Source organism: Vicugna pacos, chromosome 13 (assembly GCF_048564905.1).
Source record: "Vicugna pacos chromosome 13, VicPac4, whole genome shotgun sequence".
Taxonomy (NCBI): domain Eukaryota; kingdom Metazoa; phylum Chordata; class Mammalia; order Artiodactyla; family Camelidae; genus Vicugna; species Vicugna pacos.
The window spans coordinates 55225157-55251805 of record NC_132999.1 but is presented as its reverse complement, the minus strand read 5'-3'; the positions used below and the strand labels follow the sequence as shown (position 1 = coordinate 55251805).

Sequence of the window (26649 nt, the reverse complement as noted above, 5' to 3'; positions counted from 1 at the left end):
AGGCTGAGGGAGGTCAGAGAACCAGCTGCTGGACCAGGACAATTGGAAGCTCGTCTCGGGCTGCCCGGGGCCGGTTTAACCAAAGCAACTATTTACTCCTGGGGCGACAGTGAGGCCCAGACCCGCCCCAGAGAAAAAGAGGCAAATAAAATGGAAGGAAAACTAGGTGCATCCTTGAAACTCCCCTGTCCCTCGGCCGGAAACAGGATTTACGACTCAGATCATTCTTCGGTGCTTTATCTAGGGTGTGTGGGTACGTGTGAGTACGTGTGGGGTGTGGGTGTAGTTCCCCAGTAATAAAAACCTCAGTCCCGGAGAATAAATTTGAGGAGACAGCTTTACTGACAGATTTTTTTTCCTCCTTTGTATAACAAAAAAAATGGAGTGAAATTTGAGATTGGGACGATAGGGGCTGCCGCATTTTAGGAGGAGATAAAAAAAGCAGTACCTGAAGGGAGGCGAGGCTGCAAGTCAAACAGGCAGGATGCCTTCCACGTTTTTGATATAGGAGAAAATTCCTCAAACCTCCCCCCTCCCCGGGCTTCTGGCGTCCTCCCTCGTAATGTGACAGCCGCTGAGGGTACACAGAGGGACTGAGGGGAATTTTGTTCATCCATAGTCCTTTTCAGCCTAGCGGGTGGGATGTGAACCCTGGTCTGGGAGCCAGAGCTCTGCCAAGAGCCCAGGGTGGGACCTCGGCTGAAGTGTGTTGCCTCTCCAAGCCTCAGCTTCTTCATCTGCAAAATGGGGAGACTGTTGTCTCTTCTGCTCCCTCTCTGGGGACAGGGTGGGTCTAAACGAAGTGATGGACTTCAAGCAGATTTCTCAACCTGGGCACTGTTGATACTTGGGGCCAGATCATTCTTTGGGGGAGGGTGGTTTCCTGTGCATCGTAGGACGGAGACAACATCCCTGGCCTCTACCTGGTAGAGGCCAGGACCATCCCCTGTCCCTGAGTTGCGACAACCAAAAATGGCTCACAACCTTGCCAAATGTCCCCCAGTTAAAGGTCCTGGTTTAAAGGTACCTTGCTTCTCTTCCTCCTTTTTCTCTACTCTCATCATCCCCTGTTTGGAAGCTGGTGGGAGGCAAGGTGAGAGGAGCAGAGGATGTGGTGTCCTTCTGACTGCACGCACGCACACTCAAAATAGTGCCAAGCTCCCAGAGAGGAAGCAGGGAGGTGTAGGAGCGTCGATGAGCCTGGAGGAGACCCAGAGGGGTGTGATCTTCGTAAGGACAAGCCGTGCGGTGGGAAGTCCCACCGCTGACCTCCTCAGCTGACCTGGGGCTAGTGAACGCATTATCATCACCCTAACCCTTGCCACCCAGGGCTCCCTGGGGACCCTGGTCCTGATAGAGGTGTCTTACTTGCTTGCAGCTTGGGGAGGTGACCCATACTGACGTGGCTCGTGACTGACACACAGCTGGCACTTGATAAATGCTGCCTGGATTGCGTTGGATCTGTGTTCCTTAAACCAGCAGCAACACCCCCTCTGCCAGACAGATGTGGTCCAAGTCTGCTTGGGTCCAGATGTGCCCAGAGGAGCCCAGCTGCACCAGGACCAGTCTTCCCAGAAAGGCAGCGGATCCAAGCTGGTCTTTGCTGGCTCTGGAAAGCCGCTTTCAGCATCTCCCCACCGCCGTCCCCCAGAGCCCTGGGAGAAACCCCATCCCTGGCCACCGCCCTCCCAGCCCCCTCTCCCGCCTCCAGCACGCAGAGCCGTAGGGAGTTAATTCTGCTTCTCCGGGACCAGGCATGAGGCCTGCCCGTCTCAGGCTGTTAGCGCGGAGCCCAGCTGAGTGGCGAGAGGCTACAAGCTCCCAGTCTATAATAGAGTTGCTGAGACAAGCGGAAAACTGCAGCCGAGTAAACAGATAAATAATTGAAACAGTGACAACACATACCTTGCTGCTTTGTGGAGTAACACTTTCATTAGCGGGAGGCGGCACAGCCGTGCGGGTGGGGATGCGGGCAGGCGGCAGTCGGGATTAGGGCACACTTGGGTCCTGCTTTTAATCAGCTATGAACAGCTGGACACCTGAGCAGCCTGTCTTCCAGGATGGGCTTCATTACCACCTCCCGTGGTCCCCGGCCTTCTCCGGGTCTCCGTGTTCCTCCGTGAAGTGGGGACCTCCTGACTCCCTCTGGTCCTGTCCCAAGGACAGCCAGAGGTGGGCGAGTCCCCCATGCTGTTCTTGTCTCCATCCCCGGCATCAGTAGATTGGGCTTCCCTGTCTTCAGAGTAGTCCCTTCGAATCAGTCCAAGGCCAGAGGGCATTTGTAAATAGAATCAGAAGCCCTGCACCTCCGTTGCCCTCAGGGGAGTTGAGTCCCTTTGTGCGCCAGGCCCTCCCCATCTGGCTCACTCCACAAGGCCTTCTCCCTCCACTTCCTCCCTGCCCCCAGGCACTCTGAACATAGTCTCCTTGGCCTGGGCACACACTGTTCTTTCCTGCCCCTTGGCCTTTGCTCTTGCGGTCTCTTCATCCTGGAAAGCACTCGCACCATTGGTCAGGCTGGCTCCTGCTGTTCCTTCAGAAGACAACTTCGATATTGCTTCTTCCGGGAAGCCCTCCATGATTGCCCTATCCCCAAGATGGAGGCTGCTTGTGTTCTGGGTTTTCTTGCCATTCTGGGCCTCTCCCTTGTAGGATTTATGGGATCAGACTGTGACTTGGTGGCTGACTCTGCAAAACATTCACACTCTCTGGTCTTTATCTATGGCTCCCCAACTTTTGCTGGTCTTTTCTGCGAGACTGACCAGTGGGATCGCAGAAGTGGGCCCATGTGGTGCCTTGGAGATGCCCAGGGAGGGGAGGCAGCTCTGCTCCTTCTTAGCTGCGGGACCTCAGGAAGGCACTTGACTACAGAACCTCAGTCGGCACATCAGGAAGGTAGGGGTGACCTGGGAGGCTTCTAGACGTCTCCCACCAGAGGCTCCTCCTGGGGCTTCCTGCATGTCCCCAGGGTCCTGGGAGCCCACTCGCGGCCTGAAGGAAGGGGGTGGCAGGGCTGGCTGAGTGCTCACCTGTGGCTGCCTCTGTGCCTGTTGCAGGTGACGGATGGTGGCACCATCAAGCAGAAGATCTTTACCTTTGACGCCATGTTCTCCACCAACTACTCGCACATGGAGAACTACCGCAAGCGGGAGGACCTGGTGTACCAGTCCACCGTGAGGTGAGGGGCCGGGCGGGGCCGGGAGGGCCGCTTCCCCAGCCCGGTCACGTCCATCCCGCAGGGCTCTCGGGGGTCCTCAGGATCACCCTCTGCGGGCTTGGAAGACAGAGCTAGGGCTGCGCTGCAGAAGGGGGCCCATTCCCGAGGGGACATTCCCTAGAAGGAGGAGGCAGTTAAGTCACAGCTCTGCCGCGCGGAGCAGACCCTTCCCGTCGGCCTCCCCTGCCAGCTCCTCCAACAGTCCTGCGGGGTGGTTTTCCAAACCCCCATTCCAGGTGAGGACACTGAGATCCAGAGAGGGTGAGGAATGTGCTTAAAGTCACACAGCGAGGAAATGCCAGACGTGGGGTGTGAATCAGCTCTACCTGGCTCAGAAGCCCCTGTAACGTGATCTACTGTTCCCCACTGGCTCCAAACCTGGGAAGAAAAAAAGACTGTAAATAACCAGATCCCAGGTCAGAAGCCGCAACAGGATGAGGAAGAAAGAGCCCCTCGGAACAGAGACACTTAATATCTCTACCCCTACCATTTTTCTAGCAGACTTTAAGGTAGTGATCCCATTCCAGGCCCTGCCGTGTGCCAGGTACACAGATGCCCACGGCCCTACTCCCCTCTCATGCTCTCCTACAAGACCCCAGTCCTGTTTTATTGCTCTGACCCTTTACACCCACTGAACCCTGTTCCTTTTGGTCACATGGTAAACTCCTCATCAGCCTTCAGAACCCAACTCAAGCAGGTCCTCCTGTAGGACACTTTCGTTAGACAGCCCCTCACCCCGGCACAACTGATCTCCCCCAAAGCCAACAGCTGCGGCTCCTCCAGTTTCCACCCTTCCATGAGAGGGGGGTCTCATTGTGTTAATGAAGAGGAGCTTCACACAGGCTCTGGATGTGCAGTTGTGTACGTGTACACACACACACACACACACACACACGCATGCTTTTTCACACTACACAACCAAATACATCACCTGATGGCCAGGCAAAAAGTGGCAGACTTCCCCAAAGCTAGAGGACAACCTGGCCATGCCAGGCACGGGGGAGATGCTGCAGCAGACCCGAGCTGGCGCGGGCGGTGCTTCACTGGGACCCTGGCACACAGCAGGTGCACAATGAAATTTGCAAATTGAGAAGATGACCCTGGGGACACACCTGGGTCCTTTGGACCTCAGCTTCCCCTTTGGTAAAATTAGAAAATGGGACCAGAAGATTGCCAAGGGCATACCCAGCCCTGCAGAGACAACCAGCCAGGTGGTCCCTCCCTGGCCGCCTTTGTAAGAGCGGAAGGTGGGTGTGTCCCCCGGAGGACCTTTCTGGGTGCTCCTCCTCTCGGGGCGTGGTGCCAGGAGCTCAGACTTAGCATTTATTGGGGAAATCTGGTGAGAATGTGGATGCGAAGGGTCTCTGAAGAGGTGGCCAAACGGCCACCCAGATACCTTCATCCATCTGTTGATTTCTCCTGCATCCACTTCCAAAAAGGACGCGAGGTGCTTTAAAATTTTAAAGCACACCTAAGACAAACCAGTTACAAATGAAATGAAAGAAAAAAAAGATAAAAACTCATTTGGAAAACAACCAGTCTGGGAGCCACAGATGATCCTGCAGCAAATGAGCGTTCAGATCGCCTCCAGGCTTCCCAGAAATCCAGCGCCGCCTGCCACACCCCTGCCTGGTTACCATGGTCTCCAAGAACCAACGCCCCATCATTCCCGGCCCCCCAGCCCCCACGCGCAGGGGTAGTCTCCACGGTGACTCCTTGGCTCTGATTCCTGAGCCAGGAAGGAACCCCAGAGACCACCCGAACATCCCTGACCCCCACCATCTCATGCATGCAGAGCACAGCCCTGGTACCTGAGGACCTGGTTCAAATCCCAGCTGGGCTCCTTCCTGCTGAGTTACCTTGGACGGTGAGGGCCTTAACCTCGGCCTTGGCTTCCTCACCTGTGAAGCAGGCTTCATGTGATCAGCTTACACGACTGCTGTGCGGTCTTGGCGAGATTCCTGTCTGATGGCCTGAGTTTAAGTCAGGCTGCTCCACCCGCTTGCTGTAGTGTAATCTTGGGTTAATAACTCTGTGCCTGAGTTTCCGGATCTCGAGAAGGGAGTGACCACAGTAGGAAGCTCACTGCAGCCTTGTGAGGATTCCACGAGTTAATAATTCGCATAAAGTGCAGCCACAGTCGCCAAGCGGTGCATGTTTGCTGTTACCTCTTAGAAAAACCCTTCCTCTCGCACCACTGAAAAAAAAAAAAGTCACTTTTTCCAAATCTCACAAAGCCTCCTCATATGTACTCTTGCTCTTGATTGTCACTAACATCACTTTGAACTCAGGCAAGTATTATTATCATTACTTTCTACAGTCCTGATTTTACAGACAGGGTCAAAGTTAAGCAAGGTCAAAGGACTTGCCCAAGGAGGCCCCCCGCTGGAACAACATGAACTTGGTCAGACCCCAACTCGCCTCATCCTACCCCTGCACCACACTGCCTCCCTCGTTTTACAGCTGGGGAAACTAAAGCCCAGAGAGGGAAAGACACTTGTCCAAAGTCACACAGCAGTGCAACCATGTGGTCGGTACTCTTTCCTTCCCCAGCCTTCTCCCCGAGCCTCAGTTATAGCGGTGGTTGCCCAGGCAGAGAGCACCAAGGGAGGGGGCCACTGCGAGGAGGCTACAGCAGAAGGGGAGGAAGGAGAAGACCCCTTCGGAGTCTGATCTGATGACGGAGAGTTGGGGCTACAGGAGCTGCTGTGCTGGAGGAAGCTGCTCATCAGGCTGCAGGGCTCCGTTAGGGCTGGGGAGGGGCGGGGGGACTCCAAATTTACATATAAATGAAGATATTTACAAATTAATGCATCTCATCTAGAGAGAGTCCCAGCTCCACAGCTGTCTGGCCGCTTCCTCTTCAGCTGGGGAAAGTGGGGAGAGAATGAAGCTGAGAAGATTACCCAGATTTGGCAGAGAATGATGCCCTGGGTAACCAAGGTAGCCCTGGGGACCCCCAGAGCTTTTCTTCCCACTGGTGGGGTTCTCAGAGGGATGGCGGGGCTTCTGTCCAGTGGGTAGGTACAGGTGTGGCACCCAGTTCATGACCTCACTGCCCCTCCCAGCAGCCCAGAGGTTCCATCCATCAAATGCCTTTCTAGTTCTGAGCCTCAGAGCCCAGAACCCCTGGCTTGGAATTGACAATAACTTATTCCTTCAAAGGCTATTTAATTGAGCACTTAATAGGAATCTGGCATGATGTAAGGGGATCCAGTGGGGAACAAGAAAGACGGGACTTTACACTCTCATGGGTGAGACAGAGTGAACAGGGAAGCAAGACATAAATAAATTTCTCATGACAAGTTGCACAAAGACGTGAATCCAAGTGGCGATTGTGTAATGAGAGTTGAGCAGTGTGCAGCACCGGGAGGACCAAGGTACTGGCTGCCTTTAGATGGTGGTCAGGCAGAGCCTCCCAGGAAGGTGGTGCTGGGCTGAGACCTGCGGGCTGGGAAGGAGCCTTCCACAGTGGGGACAAGCGGGTGTGGCAGAAGTCTGAGCCCAAGCCCCAGGGAGAAGTTGTCTGGGAACCCCCTTGGTGAATGAGTGATGGAAGGTGTTGGATGGAATCCCACTCCCCTCCCCCCTTGGATGGGCAACTCAGACGCATGTTCTCGACTGTCCCCGAGCTCCCCAACAGGACGGAGCCTTGGCAGGCCCCCAGAGTCACCTCCAGGATGCACCTGCACTGACTCCCCTCCCACTCAATCCCCACCCCTATTGCAGCTTCCTGGGATACCCTCCCAAATAAACCTCTGACTCCCGAATCCTTGTCTTGGGTTCTGTTTCTCAGGGGCCCCTTAGTGAGGAGGGATGATATGGGGGTCTCACCTGCTGGCCTTCTGCACATCTTCCCTCCTCCACACCTGCCCGCTCAGGCCCTGCCCCAGCCCCCACTCACCTGTTCCACCAGGTCAGGTGCAGGTGGACCAGACTGATGGATCCCCCCACTGAGGGGAAGATTGTGTGGGCAAAGCTTGTTAATCCTCCGCAGAAGTGGCTGTCCCCAGAGAGCAGCTGTGACCTCCACAGAGGTCAAGGTGAACGACAGCCAGTCTTCAACTACCCCTGTTCCCAGCCCACACGCTATGCCTTCTTTCTCCCAAAGCCCTCTACAGTCCATTGTCCCATCTCATCTGCTCAGGATGTCCTCAGGAGTGCCAAGCAGGCTTCACTGGCTTTAATTTGACGATGAGGGAAATCTAGATTCAAGGGGTCAAGGATGCTCCCACCCCTCCCACGTCTTGCCCACCTCTCTTTGCCAAGACCCTACTCATCCTTTCAGGTTTGCCTTAAATGCTGCTTCCTCCAGGAAGCCCATCCTGACTGCCCAGACTGGGTTGGGCACCTCAGTGTTCTTTCCCTCCCCACACTCTCTGCTCTAACCGGGTGTTCAAATCTGTCTCCCCAACTTGACCAAAAACCTCATGGGGACAGGGACTGGGGGTGACATCTTCACTGCCATCTCCCCAGTCCCCAGCCCAGCACCCCCTGCACAAGGCGGACGATGTATTGACAGTTGCAGGGTGGACGAGTTAGTGGTGGGAGGCAGGGTGAAGTTCTTTCACTGCAGCTCTCCCCACTGTGGGATAAACTTAGGAAGGAGGAACTCAGGCCTCCGCACCTTCCCCCAACACGGACATCATTTCTTTATTCCAAAAGAATCAAGTAATTGCTATGTGTCAGAGACGATGCTGGGGATAAGGTGAACAGGACATAATCAGACTTGCTTTCATGAGGGTTGCAATGTAGGGGGTGAGGAGAGACAGACTGTAAAAATATGTTTAAAAGAATAAGGAACAATATCTCCAGTTGGTGATGAATGCGTGAAGGAAATAAAAGAATTTGATGGAGATGGTGGAGGTTAATGGAGTGTGTGTGTGTGGTGAGGGCAGTGCTACGAGGTTCCTCACAGGAGAAGACATCTAAGCAGGGATCTAAAGGATTAAAAGAAGCCAGACAGACCTGGGCTGGAGGTAGGGAAAGCATTCCATGTAGAAGGCACAGCAAGTTCAAAGGTCCTGAGGTGAAAAAGGGCCAGCGTGGCCAGAGTTCAGGGAGCAAAGAAGCAAGTTGGCATTTATTCTCAACATCTTGGAAGCCACCGATGGTTAGGGGCTCCTGGGGTACATCTTGTAAAGCTCATCCTGGCTGCCAAGCGGAGAGTGGGTTGGAGGTGCCAGGAAAGGAAGGCAAAGCCTCAGGACTTAGATTCTGAATCTGAGTGAGGCTGGGAGAGGGAGCTGGACCACTGCCTCGGGCTGGGTGGCCGGGGCCAGGAGGCAGAGGTGGGGACTGAGAGCCAGCGCTCTCCCTGGGATCTGATTTCCAGACCCTGTGCCCTCCCCAAAAGCTGCCACGAGGTTGAGAACTGCTAGGGGGTGGGGCAGAGCCTGGGGGCTTCATGGAGAATGTGAGGGCACAGTGACACCTTCCTAATTCATATTTATCAGGGGAGGAAGATGTGGAAGAAACCGGTAAATGAAGAAAAGAGCCTGGAGGATTGAGGACGTGGAGAGAAATGCCACTTCCTTTATTACTTTGAGATGCATCCATTCATGTATTCTCTCAATAGCGCATACTGAGCATTTGTGGCATCCGAGGCACAGAGCTGGGGCACAGCGCCCAGAGGTGGGCAAGACACAGCCCCTGCCTCCGTGGAGCCTAAAGCCCCCCCCCTCCCCCTCCAGCTCCTCCAAGGCTTTGCTCTTGCTGTTTCTTTTCTTCTCAGTGACCCCAGAACCTACTTGGCATTTAGAGAGGCACAATAAATATTTGTGGAATGAAAAGCGAGAAAGAGGAGATAAAACATGGAGATAAATAGCTAGCAATTCAAGTAATAAAGCGATAGCTGTCACGGGGAGAATTCAGATGTAACGAGTGATGAATCAGAGATGGAGAGACTGGGGAAATCGTGGAGAAGGTGGTATTTGAAGTGGTCCTAGAAGCGTAAGTAGGTTTTAGACAAAGGGGAGCCCGGGAGCGGATGCTGCAGGTGGAGGACTCGGTGCAAAGGCACAGAGGCAGGTGGGGAGATGCTGAAACCGTGCCGAGGCTGTGCCAGGTAGGCGGACGGAGGTTTCAAAGTAGAAACCCTCTGGAATCCATTCAAAAGGAAAAATGTAGCTGGTTTTTAAACAGACATATTCACTGTTGGGTCCAAAGAGCAGAGAGGGGTTTGTTTCTCTTTGAAACGTTCAATGTCCCTTCTGCAGTCTCCGCTGTGAGCAGAGGGGGCAGAGTCTTTCTCCACCGCTGGTACGAGGAAAAGTGCCCTCTGACCCTTGTTGATTTGCGAGTGTGAATTCCACAGCCACCTCCCTCTGCGTGTTACCACGAGCCACACACCTTTTTGTCTCCAGAACATACCGAGCACGTGCTGCTTGCACATGAAATGATCATTCATTTATTCATTCAGTTGACCACTCGGCAAACACATGTTGAATACCTACTGTGTGCGGGGTTGGGGCTGGGCACTGGGCGACTAGGCGGATGCAGTCCATGCCTTTAGGGAACTGACCATTAAAGTTATGCCCAGTCCTTGACCAAAGTAAACCCACTCCTCCCTCTCCCAACCAGAAATCTCCCACCCAGGAATGCGAAGGAGCCAGAGTGATGTTGTCTGGATAACCTTGAGCCCTTTCAGCACTTTATTCAGAGCAGATGCTCCTGAGTCCCATCAGAATTGAACACCCCAGGTCTCCAACCCCAAGCTGGAGCCAGGTCCCCAAATCAAAACCAGGGGTCGTTTTAGGTGTGGGGGCTGCAGTCCACCTCCCAGGGAATTTTCTCCCCTCTCAGCCCACCGTGTCAAGTTCCATGCAAGTTATGTCACCTGAGTACAAGGAGTGTCTACACCACAAGCCAGTACCTGCATGAGGATCACATAGGGAGTTGCTTAAAAATACCAACGCCTGGGCCCCACCAAGATGGAATTAGATTCAAGCAGTCTGGAACAAGGCCTGGGGATGCAGTCTTTTAAAAAGTCTTCCAGGTAAAGATGTTGGCAGCAAGATCTGGAAAGCTCTGCTCCACACAGCACCTTCCATCTGCTCCGATGTGCAGACTGGGGCCAAAGAATTCAGCGGGAAGCTGCTAGGCACAGATGATTCTAGTTGCTCGCAGCCACCGGTGGCTGACAAACGATTGTCCTAAGGCCCTCAGGAGACAGACTCGTTTGGGTTAAGATGACAAAACAGCTGGACCAGCCAGTGACCTCCCAGGCACCAGCCAATTCCAGAGCCTGGGCTGTCCACCCCCACCCAAATTCCAGTAGTTATTCATCCATAAAGCAATGACAGCTGATGTGCTGAGCCCTGTGCTAAGCATCTCAGGAAGGAGGGGCCTTGATTATGGGGCAGGGGAACCCAGGAGCAAGACACTTTTTCCACAACCCACTGGGGTCTTCCCCAAAGCTGGAGTGCGCCCATGCTTTCTGAGCCAGAAGTTTCACTGGCCCCAACCCCAGGCCCCCCACCCCGAGAGCATCCTTTAGAGAAGAGTTATTGGACCCGCCCTTGGTGTCAGGCTGACAGGTAGTGCTCTGCAGAGACAACTGGGATTGCGCTCAGCCTTCCCTCCTGGGTCTTGTCTCTTAGGGTGAGGACCACCCCCTTCTTCACCTGTAGGTCCTCAGCGCCTGACATAGGGCCTGGGAAAAAAGCCCAGGGCCTCAGTAAAGGCTTTGTGAATCAATAGACTGACAGGTTATCCAAATATGGACGTCTCATTTCGAACAGTCAGAAAAACTTGTTCTCATTCATCATTGGTTTAACCCCAATCACCATCCCATGAAATGCAGATCTCAGACTCATCCAATCCTATTGTCTAGACTATGATATGAAAGAACAGAGAGGTGCAGTCATTCGTCCAAGGTCACACAGCTTGCACATGGTGAAGCCTGGGTTCACACCCCAGGTGTGATGTTCCAAGGGCCACCGGAGCCAGATGGGTTCTCTGGGCCAATGGGGGCAGGTTCCTCCAACAGTCACTGAGTGCCCACCCCATGCTAGGGCCAGTGCCAGGTGCTGGAGACTCGAGCGGCTTAGTGACAGTGTGTGACCTTGTGTCTCCAGCCTGACACGCACGTGCGCGAGCACATGCCCACGTGCGCACACACAGCGGATCTGCGGCCAGAGATGCTTGCTGCCTGCAGGTAGGAAGCAGCCGGAGTGGGTCACCACCTTAAAAATAGCTACCACCTGGCAGTTCCAGCTCCCTGGATGCCCCGGCCGAGGAGATCAAGCGATGCCCATTCCCAGCCCCAGAAGTGCAACTCCTGGTTCTCCTTGGCCACCTCAGCTAGTGGCATCGATTCCACGGACTTGCTGAGAAATCTGTTTAGCTGAACATGATTCCACTGCTCTGCCTGAGTCCCCGCTGAGCGGCCAGCCTCCCCTGCTCCCCTACTTTCCATCAGTCCCTGCTGCCCTCACATCTCCCCGCCCCTCCTCCCGATGTTGACTTCTTAGTTTCCACGTCTCTCCTTCTCCAGCGGCTGCCTGTTCCTCCCTGCCTTTTTGAAGCCCAGCAGTGCATCCAGGCTCAGCTCACATGGCCCGCTCCACGCAGCCCTCCCCAACCCTGGCGCCCCAGAGCAGAATCAATCCTGCCGGCGGAGTTCCAGGGGCACCCTGTGCATTGCATTCAGCTCTTCTCATGCCAGGTTGCAGATACCCACTCACACAAACTGCCCCCACCCAGGCCATCAGCAGCCCAGGTGAGCCAGTACCACTCGCAAGGGCTGGAACCTGGCACGCTCCCACAGGACAGGTCCTGGAGGGTCCAGCGTCCCTTCACTTCCCACAGGTGAAGGTCGACCCTCTTCTCCTTTTGTTTCTTGAATTTCAGTCTTTCCTTCTCCCATGGTTTTCCTTTCTTAGCAATATCGTCTTCTTTTCTTTATTTCCCCCTCCCCATCTCGCCCTCCCCATGTTCCTCCCATTCTGCGCACACAGACGTACAGGTTCACACACAAACCCAGATGCGATGTTTCCCATCTCTCCCTGCACTTCCTTGCATCTCGGCTTTGAGCCCTTCTGTGGCCCCAGAATCTCCCCAGCAGCACAGACTCGGGATCCTGGAGCTCTTAGTAAGTCATCATTCTGCATGGGGAGTGGGGTTGTCAGGGGCAATTCTCTGTGGTTGGGTCTTAGGTTAGTGGAGATCTTCGATGCAGTGACTGAGATGTGCTCTGTTGAGTCCGCAGCTGCCACAGATCAGCCTCCTGAACTCACCCGCCCCCATCCTCCAGTTGCCCCCAGGCCCACAAGGAGACCACTGGGACTCCCAGAACGCACCCTTCTCACCAGTTTCTCCCCTGGGGAGGGAAGTCTTGCAAAGCTGTCTGCTGCCCTCTGGTGAATACACAGGGGTATTGCAACTAGGGGGTCCCCTGCCTGTGGCCCCCCTCAAGTATTAAGGATGGGTCTTGTCTCTCAAGAGAGCCCCCCTTTGTTCATCTCCAGGACCTCCGTGTCCAGCACAAGGTCTCAGTAGAGCTTTGTTAAATTAATGAGCTGACAGGTTATCCAAATGTAGAATTATTACTTCAACCAGTCAGCAAAACTCTTTCCAGTCCATCATTTGCTTAAACCGTAGCGTCAGTCCTGGGGGAAGAACTCAGACCCTATTTACAGGGTCAGAGCTCAGCCCAGAGAGGGGAAGCGACTATCCCAAGAGCTGGGAGAGCTTCCCAGTCATGCAGAACTCTCATCTTCCAGGGCCTCCCCAGAGAATGGGGCTGAGCCCCTTTGCTGATGGGATGGGGGCTCTGGGTAGCAGCTTGCCTTTTACCAGGGGCCTTTTGGAGACAGTGTCTTCACTCAAAATCAGCCCTGAAGAATTGCAAGCCCAGTGCCAGGCAGTGCCTTGGGGCAGGGGAAGTGAGGGCTGATGATGGGCTTGCCCTAATGATTCATTCGCCTGAATTCATTCATTCATTCATTCAAACACAAAAAGTGCTTCTTAACTGCAGACATCGGGGGACAAGGGTGAAGAAGGGAGGCAAGAACCCTGTTCCCAAAGAGCTGACAAGGGAGAGGATGGGGAAGAGGGATCTCTGTAGCCTGGATGCTGAGAGGAAGCAGCCACGAAAATGTCAGGGAGTGAGTATTCTGGCAGAGGAGAAAGCAAGGGCCTGGGACAAGAGCAAGCTCGGTGTGACAGGAAAGAGCAGAAACCAGCCAGGAGAGGCTGGGGAATCGACAAGCCCCTGGAGGAACGTGGGAGAGAAGGTGAGAAGTCAGCGGAGGCCAGATCTCACGGAGCAGCCCTCTTGAACTTGACCATGCCCAGGAATCTCCTGTTACCGTGCAGATGTGTATTCAGTGGGTCTGGGGGAGGGGCCATCCCCCAGGTGAGGCCGGTGCTGCCATCCACGGTCCACATCAGAAACATCTGGAGAACTTTGCTGAGGCCCAGGCCAAGCACCCGCCTGCCAGTTAAATCAGAACTTTGTGGGCAAGGGGGCTGGGACGTGAGCATCAGTTTCCCAAAGCCATGAAAGCGATTCCCATACGCAGGCAAGTCTGAGAACCGCTGTTGTAGAGCGTTCTGGGTCGAGTTTGAACTGTACTTTAGGGGTTATGAGGGGCCATCGAGGTTGACCTTGTTTGTATGTTTGCGTTGTTGGAAGATCCACCTTTGCTGTTAGTAAGGTTGTGAACTTGGAAGCAGACAGCCCAGGGAGGAGAGGGGTGATGGGCTGGCCAGGAAGGAGGAGGAAGGAAGTGATGCATGAAGAGTTTGGAAGTGGAGCGGATAGGACTCGCTGATGGACCGGCGTGCAGGGACATCAGGGAGAGAAGAGTTGACCATGATGCCTGGGGAGACCGGCAAGGACTGGCCACGGAGACAGGTGGGGTGCAAAATCCACCAGTCCTGTTTGGAGCAGGTGAGACATGTCTGTTAGACACCTGAGCAAATACAGCAAGTAGATCAATGGAAACAGAGGGCGAGGGAGAGCTTCTGGTCAACAGGTACAAACACAGGAGCCACCAACAAACAGGAGCTAAGTCACTGTCACCTCCCAGACTCGGGACCGATCTGCCAGTCGCCTTCAGGTGTCACCCAAGCCCATCCCCTCATTCTCCAGATGAGAAAACCAAGGCCCAGAGACTGTTTAACGTCCTTAGGGTCACACAGCAAGTCAGCTGTGAAACCAAAAATTAACTTCTGGTGCCTACAAGGAACCGTTTCCCCTCCACAGAGCTCAGTGCCGCCTCCCCCGGCCCACAGCCTGTGGACAGAGTTGCTGAGAAGGCAAATCGTGTATCTGCAGTCAGAGAACCGGAGCTGTTAGAAATTATCTACACACACACACACACACACTCACTCACACACATATTATCCTTTTCCTTCTAAGCAAAAAAATCAGTAACCAGGCTGTCAGCTTTATTACTAATTATGCAACTACTTTATTGCTGGTATTTAAAAAAAATTGAAAGCTAAAAATGTCCAGGAAAGACTTAATTTAGTAAATAGTTCAGAACAAAGTATTTGTCACCGTGGTATTTCTTCACATTAGAATTTGCTCCGGGTGACTCACATCTCCTCTTTAATATATGACTGCAGTCTAATAAAATCCCCAGGTTCTGGGAGAATCTCCTTGGCCTCGGAAGGTAATTGTGTTTCAGGAGGTGAGGATTGGGTGGGATTGATGGTGAATGTGGAGGCCTGGTGAGCCTAAGTGTCCTGGAAAAGCATGACTGGGAGAAGGCAGGAGACAAGAATGCACATCTCATCAAAGGCCGAATGAGTGAATGAATGAATGAGTGAGTGAGTGAATGAGTGAATGGAGGAGGAGCTCCCAGCTGGATTACCAGGTTGTTCCAATGATGGTCTCAGTCAAGGACAGGGAGTCACCTAAAAGTTGCCGTTGGTAGACGCGAAGGAGAAAATGTCCGTGGGTCATTAGCCGTTTATACAAGATAGGGACCTGTCACCTCCATTTGCAAATGACAGACTGCAACTGCGATGATGAATCTACACCACACAAGGCCATAGCCCGGGGAGGTCTTTCTCATTTTACAAAAAGCAAAGAGGCGACCAGAGAAGTTGAGTGACTTGCTCAAGGTCACACAGCGCAGTAGAGATCCTTGACGGAGAAGCCAGGACTCCTGAGATCCAGACAAAAGCTATCATTTTCTTTCCAGATCTTAACAGCTTACTTTCCCATCGGAGGGAGTCCCCACCTCCACCCCGACGTGAGTCACTCTTATCCTCCTGTTCCTGTTTATTTTTCACAGCATTGACTCCTCTCCATCTGTGTTAGCCCCCTGCCCAGCATTGAGGCCAGTGCCCTGGGGGTGTAGCCCCAAGTCTGCAACGAGGCTGCAGTGTGGCTTGGCCAGTCACTCAACTTCCCGGAGCCTCAGTCTCCCCTTTTGTTCAGTGCACAAATGGGAGGGGGCACCAGATTCCCCAGCCCTAACCCTATCCACCCCCTTCCTCGCTGCACAGTCAGGAGAAACAGGCAGAGAACCTGGGTGGGGGCAGATGCCCAGAGTTCCAGGACATGCCGGCAAGCAGCCCAGGGCCTGATGGGTTCTGTGTACTCGCGTCTGCAGTCCCAGGGGAGCGGCTAGCTCTTGCCGTGGCAATTTCCTCGTGAGCTGGGCTGACACTCCTAATTATTATTTGGAGAGGTTTGGGGAGGCTCAGTTAATTGATTACATATTTCCTCCCTTGACAGGGCATTTGTTCACTCGAGTCTTTTTTTTTCTCTTCCCCTGCTAGGTTAATGTTCCCGGCACGTTGAGTATTTTGTGGGGACCCTGGGACTAAAGCCGGTCATAACTCTCCCCCCTGCTCAGCATCCCTGCCAGGGGCTTTTGAGCACTTTAATTTAACTTCCCCGGATCTTTGCTTCTCCCACGAGAGCGATGATATAGCCAGAGCCCTGAGATCTAAGAACTAACAAAAATGCCAACGCCGGTGTTTATCAAGCTCTTACTATGGTCCATGCCCCACTGTAAGTGCTTTAAACCTATGGAATCATAAATCCTCACCATTTCTGTGCTATGTCTATCCCCATTTGTATGTGAAAAGATGAAGCTCAGAGAGGTTAAGTGGCTTGCCTAAGGTCACACAGCTGGTAAGAGGTCGAGCCGGAATACAAACCCATCAGCGACCTGAGTGGTCAGAGTCAGGATGCAGGCTCTCAGCCACTGCCCTGGAAGTGCTCCAGCAGGCTTGGGGCACAGGGATACAGGACCCTCATCACCCCTGACTATAGTGCAAGCAGGTGGACAGCTGTGGTCTGCCTCTGCCAGGTGCTATCCGTGGTGATGCTGGGCAGGGACTTAGAGTCTCAGCTTATTCACTGGTAAAAGAAGAATGATGATTCCAACCACCCCTGAGCTGTGCTGAGAGTTGTAGAAATTCTTACCTTCAAAATCCCTACCATCTAGCACATGGTGGTGTTAAGTAACAGACAGCTGAATCACTGATGTTTGTCTATAATATGCTTCATAATGTGCATATAGTCTTCTTTTGTATAATTTTTTTATTGAAGTATAGTCAGTTTACAATGTTGTGTCAGTTTCTGGTGTACAGCATAATGTTTCAGTCATACATAGACATATATTTTTTTCATAGTATTTTTCATTATAAGTTACTGCAAGATATTGCATATATTTCCCTGTGCTATGCAGTAGAAACTTGTTGTTTATCTATTTTATGTATAGTAGTTAGTATCTGCAAACCTCGAATTCCCAATTTATCCCTTCCCACCCCCTTTATCCCCTGGTAACCATAAGTTTGTTCTCTATGTCTGTAAGTCTGTTTCTGTTTTGTAAGTAAGTTAATATGTGTCTCTTTTTAGATTCCACATATAAGCAATATTATATGGTATTTTTCTTTCTCTTTCTGGCTTACTTCACTTAGAATGATGATCTCCAGATCCATTCATGTTACTGCAAATGGCATTATTTTATTCTTTTTTATGGCTGAGTAGTATTCCATTGTATATATACACCACATCATCTTTATCCAGTCATCTGTTGATGGACAGTTTGGTTGCTATCAAGCCTTGGCCATTGTAAATAGTGCTGCTGCGAACATTGGGGTGCATGTATGTTTTCAAATTATGGTTTTCTCTGGGTATATGCGCAGGAGTGGAATTGCTGGATCATCCAGTAAGTCTATTTTTAGTTTTTTAAGGAACCTCCATACTGTCCTCCATAGTGGCAGCCCCAGGTTACATTCCCACCAACAGTGAAGGGGGGTTCTTTTTTCTCCACATCCTCTCCATCATCTATTATTTATAGACTTTTAAATGATGGCCATTCTGACTGGTATGAGGTGATACCTCATTGTAGTTTTGATTTGCATTTCTCTAATAATCAGCGATGTCTAGCGTCTTTTCACGTGCCTTTCAGCCATCTGGATGTCCTCTTTGGAGAAATGTCTGTTTAGGTCTTCTGCCCACTTGTTAATTGAGTTGCTTGTTTTTTTGATGTTAAGCTGAATGAGCTGTTTGTATATTTTGAATATTAGTCCCTTGTCAGTTGCAAGATATTCTTCTGTATGAGACAAATTTTATACCACAATGTAAAATAATAATAATAATGGAGGGGAAAGGTCATTGGCTCACAGGAGGCCCTCTCCACTTGCCGCAGTAGGGACTCCTGCTCCCGGGGTCTCAGGAGCCTCTCCCATAACCCTTCCATGGACTGACTGTCACTCCTGGAGGAGAGGGTCTATGTCTGCACCCACCCATCCCCAAGGGGCCCTGCAGAGAGGAAGGGCAGAGGGGATGAGAGCGTGAACGAAGGCTCTGGCCTTTCCTGCTGCTTTCTGGGGGACACTTCCCAGCTCCCCGCGGCCCCTGTAACCCTCCTGAGCACAGACCCTACCCCCACTGTAACCTGGAGATCTTCTAGGGGTGAATGGGGAAAGGAATCACTGAACATTTTGTTCACTTGTTCACTCAGTGAACATTTCTGAGCGCCTTTGATGGGCCAGACACCAGGTTAGCAGAGCGGGATGACATGATTGCAGGGAAAAAAGCCCAGCTCCGCCCCCAGAGGCGGGGCTATAGGCTGAACACGTGTGTGGTTTTAAACATTTTATGTGGATGGTCTCATTCGAGCCCCACAACATCCCATGAGGTAGATTAAGCCCCACATCCCATTTCACAGCTGTGGAAACTGAGGCCCAAAGAGATGTGTAAAGAGACAGAGGCAGTACAGTGTGTGCAGCCCTGGGATGGGCTGTCGGGCCCAGGGCATGTGGGTGGGGCCTTTCCACGCCCAGGCTGCCCGTATCCGTGGGTTGCAGAGTGGGTGTGTGTGGGGCTGGGGGCTGGAGTTGGGAGGTGATCTGTCCTGTGTGCTCTTCCCTGAGGGTTCAGAGGCCCCGGACCTGGACACTGCATCACAATGCTTGCCTGGTTGCCTCCTTCACCAGCCAGACAAGCATGTGGCGCTCCTCCCACAGCCTCCGGCTCCCCACTTCCCACCTGCCCCAGGGGCTCTCCTCTGGAGGTTCAGACAAGGGATGGAAGCCCCCTTTTCTGACTTGATGTAAATGTGGTAGGAAGGCAGAGGAATGGCCCGGATGACCCGGTGAGATCTATGGGCCCAGCAAAGCCCAAATCCATGTCCAGGACCCATGCCGCCTGCAGGATAGGCCCCGGATTTAAAGCAGGATTGGATCAGGGCATCGGGGAATGGCCGGCGCTCAGGCCGAGGGGCCCACAAATGCTGCCTGGGCCATCTTGGCAGGACCCTTCTCGGTGCCCGGTGCACCAGGGCCATACTCGCACTGCCGCACTCGGGGAGCCACGGCTGAGCTGTCACCCCGAGCCCCTCCCCATCAGAGTCGCTGAGAAAGAGCAGGAAGTGCCCACCAAGGGTTTCTCTGTGGGTCTGATGCCCTCAAAGGGCTTCCAAGCAGAAACGTGACCTTTTCTGCTTTCACCTTTACAGCCACCATGATGACACTAACTCGTTATCATAGCAAACGTCTGTGTAGGGCTTACGCTGTGCCAAGTGAAAACTCACGGCTGTGGAGGAGATAACCACTATCAGGCCCATTTTACAGATGGGAAAACCGAGGGGCTGAGTGGTTTAATGCCTGGTCTCAGGTTAAGCAGGTGACAAGAGGCAGAACCAAGATTTGAACCCATGCTGTCTGCAGGCAGCGCACCTGTCCTTTTCCACTAGACCACACCACCTCTAATCACCAGGGGCCTGGAAGTTCCTGTACCTGTTTGGATGCTGCAGGAGTCTGGGGAGGAAGAAGGAAAGGGCTGAGCTCTGGGGTTAAACGGATCTGAGTGGGGAGCCCAGATCTGCCCCTTCAGAGCTGTGGGACTTTGGGCAGACCACTCAGCTGCTCTGAGCCCCTGCATCACACTTTCTGTGGTGCTCGGTTCTACCCCGGGTGGCTGTTCCCTCTACCACCTCTAGCCGGCTGCTGGGGGCCTGCTCCTCTTTTGCCTCTGCAGTGTACCAGCGGAGGAGGCAGACCACGAGGGCCTGGAGGCGCTGAGGTCTGACAGAGGAAATATCTGGGTGCCCTGGGAGGGATGGAGTTGATGAGAACAGAGCAGAGCCCAGCGAAGCAAGCTGATAAGGAGAAGCTGGCAGGGGAGGAGAGACAGCCTGGGCCACATCTCTGCACCATTAGCTCTCCCTGCTCTGTTTCTCCCCCGTTTGCCCAGGCTATGATGCCAGCCTGTGAGATCTGGGGGGGTGGGGCACATGGAGTCCCTACCGGCTGCTCTGGCTACTGATGGTCCCAGGGGGCCCCTGAACTCATCATGAATCCTCTTTCGATCCTCTTTCAAGAGAGTGACTTGGAGCAGAGCTGCCACAAAATGTCCCCCGTCAGCCCATGGTTGAGTGTCCCTCCTCCTCGGCTCACCAATCATCCATCCCCAGCCTCTTGGAGGTCAACAGAACCAACTCCAGACACCTCTGTGAGACTTTCGAGGCTCTCCTCTGGGGGATCCCCATCTATTTATTTCCCTTTTACAGCGGGGTATAACATACACCCAGGAAAGGGCTTAATCTAAAGGGTCCCGCTTCGGGAATTGTTACACAGGCCTGTGCTCTGGTGCCCACACACCACCAGATCAGGATAGAAGACATTTCCAGCATCACTCAAGGTTTCTTTCTACCGAGAAGGAAACATGATTCTGACTTTTGAATCAACTCAGGCTCGTGTTTCCTATCCGTGTTCTGCCCACAAATGGAATCACACCTTCTGTGTCTGGCATCTCTTGCTCAGCATGCCTGGGAGATTTGTCTATGTGGTGGCATGTGTCAGCGACCCATCCATTTTCATTGCTGTGTAGTACTCCATTGCATGGATCAATGATTGTTTATTTATCCATTTTCCTGTGGAGGGACATTGTGGGGAGTTGCTTACAATTTTGAGCAGTGACACGTCCAGTTGCTTTAAATGTGAGCATTCGTTTCTCTTGGATGCATCCCCAGGAGAGCTTTGTATTGTTTAGCTCGGGCTGTCATGAAAAAATGCCACAAAAGAAGTGACTTAAAGCAACAGAAGTTTATTCTTGCACAGTACTCGAGGCTAGACATCTGAAATCAAGGGGGCACCTGTGTTATAGAAAATAAAGCCATGACATAAAGAACAGTTAGACAGAAGTTGACATGGTAGAGTCGCCCTAGAACCAGGCTCCTGGCATATGAATCCCAGCCCTGCCACTTACTGGCCATGGGACTCTAGGCAAGTCACTCTCTCTCTGTGCCTTAGTCTCCCCATCTCTAAAATGGGGATGAGGATCATTGCATCCACCTTGTAGCTTGCTTGTGAGTTTTAGGTGCGTTAGTAAAGCTCTCAGAACTGGTACATTGTACCCAAGATAGGGAGGTAGTGATGCTTATGTGCTAAGCAACTTACCTGGATGCTGGCCTTTGCCACATTGATCCAGCAACGTCCATAGAACACCTGTGACAAGCCAGGCATGGTGCTGCGCTCCAGGGAGATGGTGATGAACAATTTGCCCAGGCCCTATTCCACAGGGCTTTCGGTTACCATATGGGTAGGAATTATTATTGTTCCCATTTTACAGATGAAAAAACTGAGCCCTGGACAGTCTAAAGATATGAGGCCACATAAGTAGAAAGCAGCGTTGCTGGTATTTAAAACCAGGCGGTCCGCACTCTGGACCACTGTCCTTTATTGCCTTTCGAATTCACCGCCCCAGGACCCAGAGTCCTGGAACTCTGCCCGGAGTCTTTCTAGAAAACTTGGAAACCATTTCGAAGCAGGGGTCTCTTCCTTTATTAAGGCCACCTTGGGAAGACGTGAAAATTTGGCTCTGATCAAATTAGGCCCATGTTGTGGTATAACTTTCTCTAACCACCATAAAGCTAATAAACTAATAAATTAGACAGAATGAAAATATCATTGGGCAAGACTGTGCACTAAAGCATTGCTATAATTACTCTCATGGCCGGGCCCCATTTCTCAAATTTCGCCTTGGCCGAGTTTCCTCAGCTCACCGTGTCCCTAATAAGGCATAACTCACTCTATAAACATTAAATTGACTTATTTATTTTAAATTACAGCAGAACTGAAAACTACCTTGATAAACCTATTCTCATGCGTCTGCCTTGAACATCACCCAACAATTTTTTTTTAACAAAGGAAATAACTCGTCTGTTGCAACCCTCCTACCCCTCCAGCCCTGCCTCGCTCATCCTCTCATCATGCTTCCAACTTTAGAGATTTGACTTATTCCCTGGAGGCTGGCGGAGGTCATCTTTTATGTATAAAGATGATTTATACTTAATTAATAATAATAGAGGTGCTAGCATTTACCGAATGCTTATGATGGTTACCCTGGGCTCAGCCCTCTGCTATGACCTCCGTACACTTGAGTTTGTTTAATCCTCACAAGAAGCCTGCGAGGACCATCCTTCGTGAGCCCCTCTCTGCAGATGAGGACACAAGGGATCAGAGAAGGAAAGTGACTTGCCTGAGGCCACAGAGAGAGTGACTTGGAGCAGAGCTGCCACAAAATGTCCCCCTCCTGCCCATAGCTGGGTGTCTCTCTTCCTCGGCTCACCAATCATCCATCCCCAGCCTCTTGGAGGCCAACAGAACCAACTCCAGACGCCTCTGTGAGACTTTTGAGGCTCTTCCCGGGGGGGGGGGGTCCCCATCTCTTTATTTCCCTTTTACATCCAGGTACAACATACACCCAGGAAAGGGCTTAATCTAAAGGGTCCCGCTTCAGGAATTGTTACACAGGCATGTGCCCCGGGGCCCGCCCACCACCAGATCAGGATAGAAGACATTTCCAGCATCCCTTGAGGTTTCTTTCTACCAAGAGGGAAACGTGATTCTGACTTTTGAATCAACTCAGGCTAATGTTTCCTGTTCGTGCTCTGCACACAAATAGAATCACTCTCTGTGTCTGGCATCTCTCACTCAGCACACCTGGGAGAATTGTCTATGTGGCGGCACGTGTCAGCGGCCCACCCTTTTTCGTTGCTATGTAGTACTCTGTTGTGTGGATCAATTATAGTTTATTTATCCATTCTCCTCTGGAGGAACATTGCGGGGAGTTGCTTCCAGTTTTGAGCAGTGACACGTCACATTGCTATGAACATGAGCATTTGTTTCTTTTGGATGCAACCCAGGCAGGGGGTCTGAGGCCAAGCCTTGGCTCTCACCACTGTCCTGTCCTACCTCCCAGCAAACTTGCACCAGTGCTGATGATACAGCAGTCCTGGGAGGGCAGCTCGGAATTCTGGCTGAGACGAGACACATTTCTGGAGCTGTGAGGTTCACTCACAGCCTGGGGAGTGGGGGGCTGGTGAAGGGAAAGATCTGGACAAACAGGCAATGTTCCTGGGACCCCAGGAGTGCACAGGCATCTACCTGGCCTGCTTGATGGAGGTGCAGGCGGGTAAGGAGCTTGGGCGGTTTATCAGAGACCACGATGGGTCAGGGAGTGGGAGGTGGCCTGACTGAGACACAGGAGAAAGGCATTCCGGGTAGAGGGCACAGCAGGATCAAAAGCCAGGCGCTGCATCCAGCAATCTGGGGCTGGAGTGAAGGGCGGAGAGTGCGGGAGCTCCAGGTGGGAGGACTCCCAGCCGCGGGGAGCATTTGCCCGGGTCCACCCACCATCTCCCAGGCTACTCCCACGCGGCCGCAAGGAGGTGGCGCCACTGCCAGCTGAGAGCTGTCTGTAAGCCGGCACAAGCTGGCCCGCCTGAAACCACCCGGACGGAGGAAAGAGGAAAACGGGCCCCGGGCAGGACGCGTGGCCGCGCTGGCGCCCAGGCCGTGACGCTGGTGTTCTCCCTAGAGACTCGCTCGGAGTGGTCAGCCCCTGGGCGTGCTAGGCGACCCCTCTGAGGCCAGCTCCTTGTGTGTAAGACCGAAGCGGTGCCATCTACATCAAGGGACTTTTACCTTCAGCCTGAATCCCCTCCAGACCCGCACATCCAGCCCCTCATCCAGCTTTGCTCTTTGGATGTCCTTCAGGCAACGTAAACTCGAACTGAATGCGTGCCGTCCACTCTCGGTGCTCCAGGCTGCTTGCTCAGTGAGGGACCCTGCCATCCACCAGCTGCCAGAAACTCGAGGATTATCGGGGTGCCTCTCTCTCCCTCACCCTCGGTGGGTCGTCGGTCACTGTGTCCCATCCCCGGTACCTCCTGAATCAGTTCCACGATGGTACATTTTTCTCTATGTCACCCGCTAGACCAAGTCCCTAGCGTTTCTCACGTGACACCGTTGCAGGAGGAGCTCCCAGACTAGTCTGCCTCTGCAACATCTTGGCCTCCTCATCCCGTTCTCTACTCGGCAGGGCGGAAAACGCAGACGAATCATGGCATGCCTCGATCCTCACTCCCCCTCGAGTCTCTTCACTGATTGCCACTGTTCTTAGGAGAAAAGCCAAACTCTTTAACGTGACCCAAAAGGTCATGGCCTGACCCTTGCCTGCATCGCCTTCTACATTTTATGCTCCTGCCCCGCATTCCCTGGACCTTCCCTCACTTCTTCAGTGACCATCACTCCTCTGCCCTCCCAGGTGTTTTGCCCTCCTCCACCACCTCACCTGCCAAGTCCTGCTCCTCCTCTTGCCTCTGTGTTCATGTCCCTTCCTTGAAAATCCTTTCCTGATGTTCTAGTGCAGCTGAGTTAGGTCCTTCTATTGTCAATTCTAGGAGCACCCTGGATGTCTCATAAAATTCATCACACCATTAATTAAACACATATTTAGGTGGTTAGTGTCATTTCTGTCCGGACCACTAGAAAGTAAGCTCCATGAGGCCAGGGATCATGCCTGCCTTGTTCACTGTTGTCTCTGTAGTAATTATTCTATGTGCCATTGAGTGGAACATGGTAGACACTCAGTGTAGAACTGTTGGATGCTTGCACAAATAGATGGATGAATGGTTGAATGCATGAGTGGATGGAAAGTTGGATGGATAGTTGGATGGATGGATGGATGGATGGATGGATGGTTGGATGAATGAGTGAATGGATAATTGGATGGATGGATAGACAGAAGGGTGGATGAATGGGTGGATGGATGGATGGATAGATAGAAGGGTGGATGGATGGATGGACAGGTGGATAGATACACAGATGGATGCACTGAACATTTAATGAGATCCTGTATAGAAGCCTCCAGTTTGGTACTGGCACAGGAAAGTCATTCAGTGTTTGTTAGGTTGGAAACACAAAGCTCTGCCAAGCTCCAGTGTAAAGATTCCCACCTGCCTCTCACACTCACTTTCTGGAAGGCAGAATCTCTGATGGGAAACCAAGACCCACAGCCAGCCTGTGACAGAAGTATGACAGAGGCCAATTGGGGTCCTCAGCCTGTGCCAGTCACCGGGCCTGGGTTCTGCCAGGCGATGATGCAGAGCAGTGGGTAGGATGCCCCGGAGGCCTCAGGCCCTGTCAGAGCACAGCCGTCATCTGTCCCCTCCCTCCCTGCTTGGGCATAATCACTACCAGGCAGGGCCACAGAAAGTGAGTTCCAAAGCTGGAGACTGAGAGATGGGGTCCCTCCTGCCGCTGACGGGGATGGTCCCCCAGTGCCTTCTAGAAACCGCAGCTGCCCTCCTACCCCTTGCTTGGAGACTGACAGGGTCCTTCTCCTGCTCGGAGCTCTGCAGGTACTCTCCCTTTTATCAGTTCTCTCTGCCCTTGGCCACTGGCATGAGCAATTCTCTTACTATCCTGTGTGCCGGCCCTGCCCCTCCATTGCACATAGGGTCTCTAATTTAACCTCGTCCCTAAGGCCCAGCCTCAGTGCCTCCCCAGGATGCTGACCCTTCCCAGATAAGACCTTGGTTTGATCTCGCCTCTTGCACTGATAATGGAATAGCCAGTCTTTCGGTGTGACCTTGGCATGTTTCTTAACCTTTCTGGGCTTCAGTTTCCTCAGCGTTAATAGAAATGTTAATAACAGTGCACAATATAGTAACAGGACATAATAACCGCAGGATTATTAGGGGGTTAAATAAGCCAAGACGTGTAAAGTGCTTAGCACAGTGCCTGGAACACACGAAGTGCTGTGTGTTACCTACTGTGATTCAACAACTAGACGTGGAACACCAGTACACGCTCGCACGTTCTAGGTGCTGGGGGTGCAGGGGGACGGACTGGCTCAGGGGGCTAGCCCTGAAGGACAGAGCCCACCCTTTGTTCCATTTTGCAGAACTGGCGACATCGCTCTCTTGCCCTCATTCTCTGGGTGACCTCAGGTAGGTCAGACAAAACCTCACTGAGCCTCAGGTCTCCCATGTGTACAGTGTCTGCCCTTCGGGGTTTGAGGATTAGCGGCAGAATGGGTAGAATGCTTAGAACCACACACTCTCAATAAACAGTGGTTCCCATTGTTCATGCCAGTCTTTTCCAGGACCAGCATTCATCCCTCTACTCTGAGGTCCACAAGCAGGGAAAGGACATTCCATCCTTTCCCATACTATGAGTGAGTGGTCACCTCTCACCACAGTCCCGGGAGGTGAGCATTATATTACTTGATGTTACAAATGAAGAGACGTAAGCACAGAGAAGTTAAGCAGCCTGCCCAAGGTCACAGTGCTTCCAAGTGGCAGAGCCGAGACCTAACCTCATGCCTGTGGAATGCCACCAGCTGCGCTTTTGGTACTAAGCTACTCCTTGGCTCCGAGAATCAGGACCACCAGATCCAAGAGACCTCAAAGCCAGGACAAAGCTTTGAACACTCAAGGCTCACTTGAAAAGGTGAATTCTCAGTGTTTGGTCTTGAGTGTTGTCCAGAGCAACACCTACCCACCCACGTTCTCTCTGTGTGCATCTCAATGGCTCTGTGTTCCTGGGACCTCCTGGTCCTTTTCCTTCCCCCACTGAGCATAAATCTACATCCCTATGCAGGTCTCTCAGAGGACAGCAGAGAAGAGCTGAGTGATTGGAAGACAGCATAAACACCAATGATTTTT

At 52.5% G+C, this 26649-nt stretch overlaps 1 protein-coding gene across 1 annotated transcript in view; it reads left to right on the top strand.

Moving 5' to 3' along the window:
- The window catches only part of IGSF21 (immunoglobin superfamily member 21), a 235872-nt gene that overhangs the window by 156920 nt on the left and 52303 nt on the right, over positions 1-26649 (top strand). Inside the window, exon 3 of the mRNA XM_072975845.1 lies at positions 3057-3178. Within this exon, the coding sequence (XP_072831946.1) occupies positions 3057-3178 (122 nt within the window). The remainder of the gene's footprint in view (positions 1-3056; positions 3179-26649) is intronic.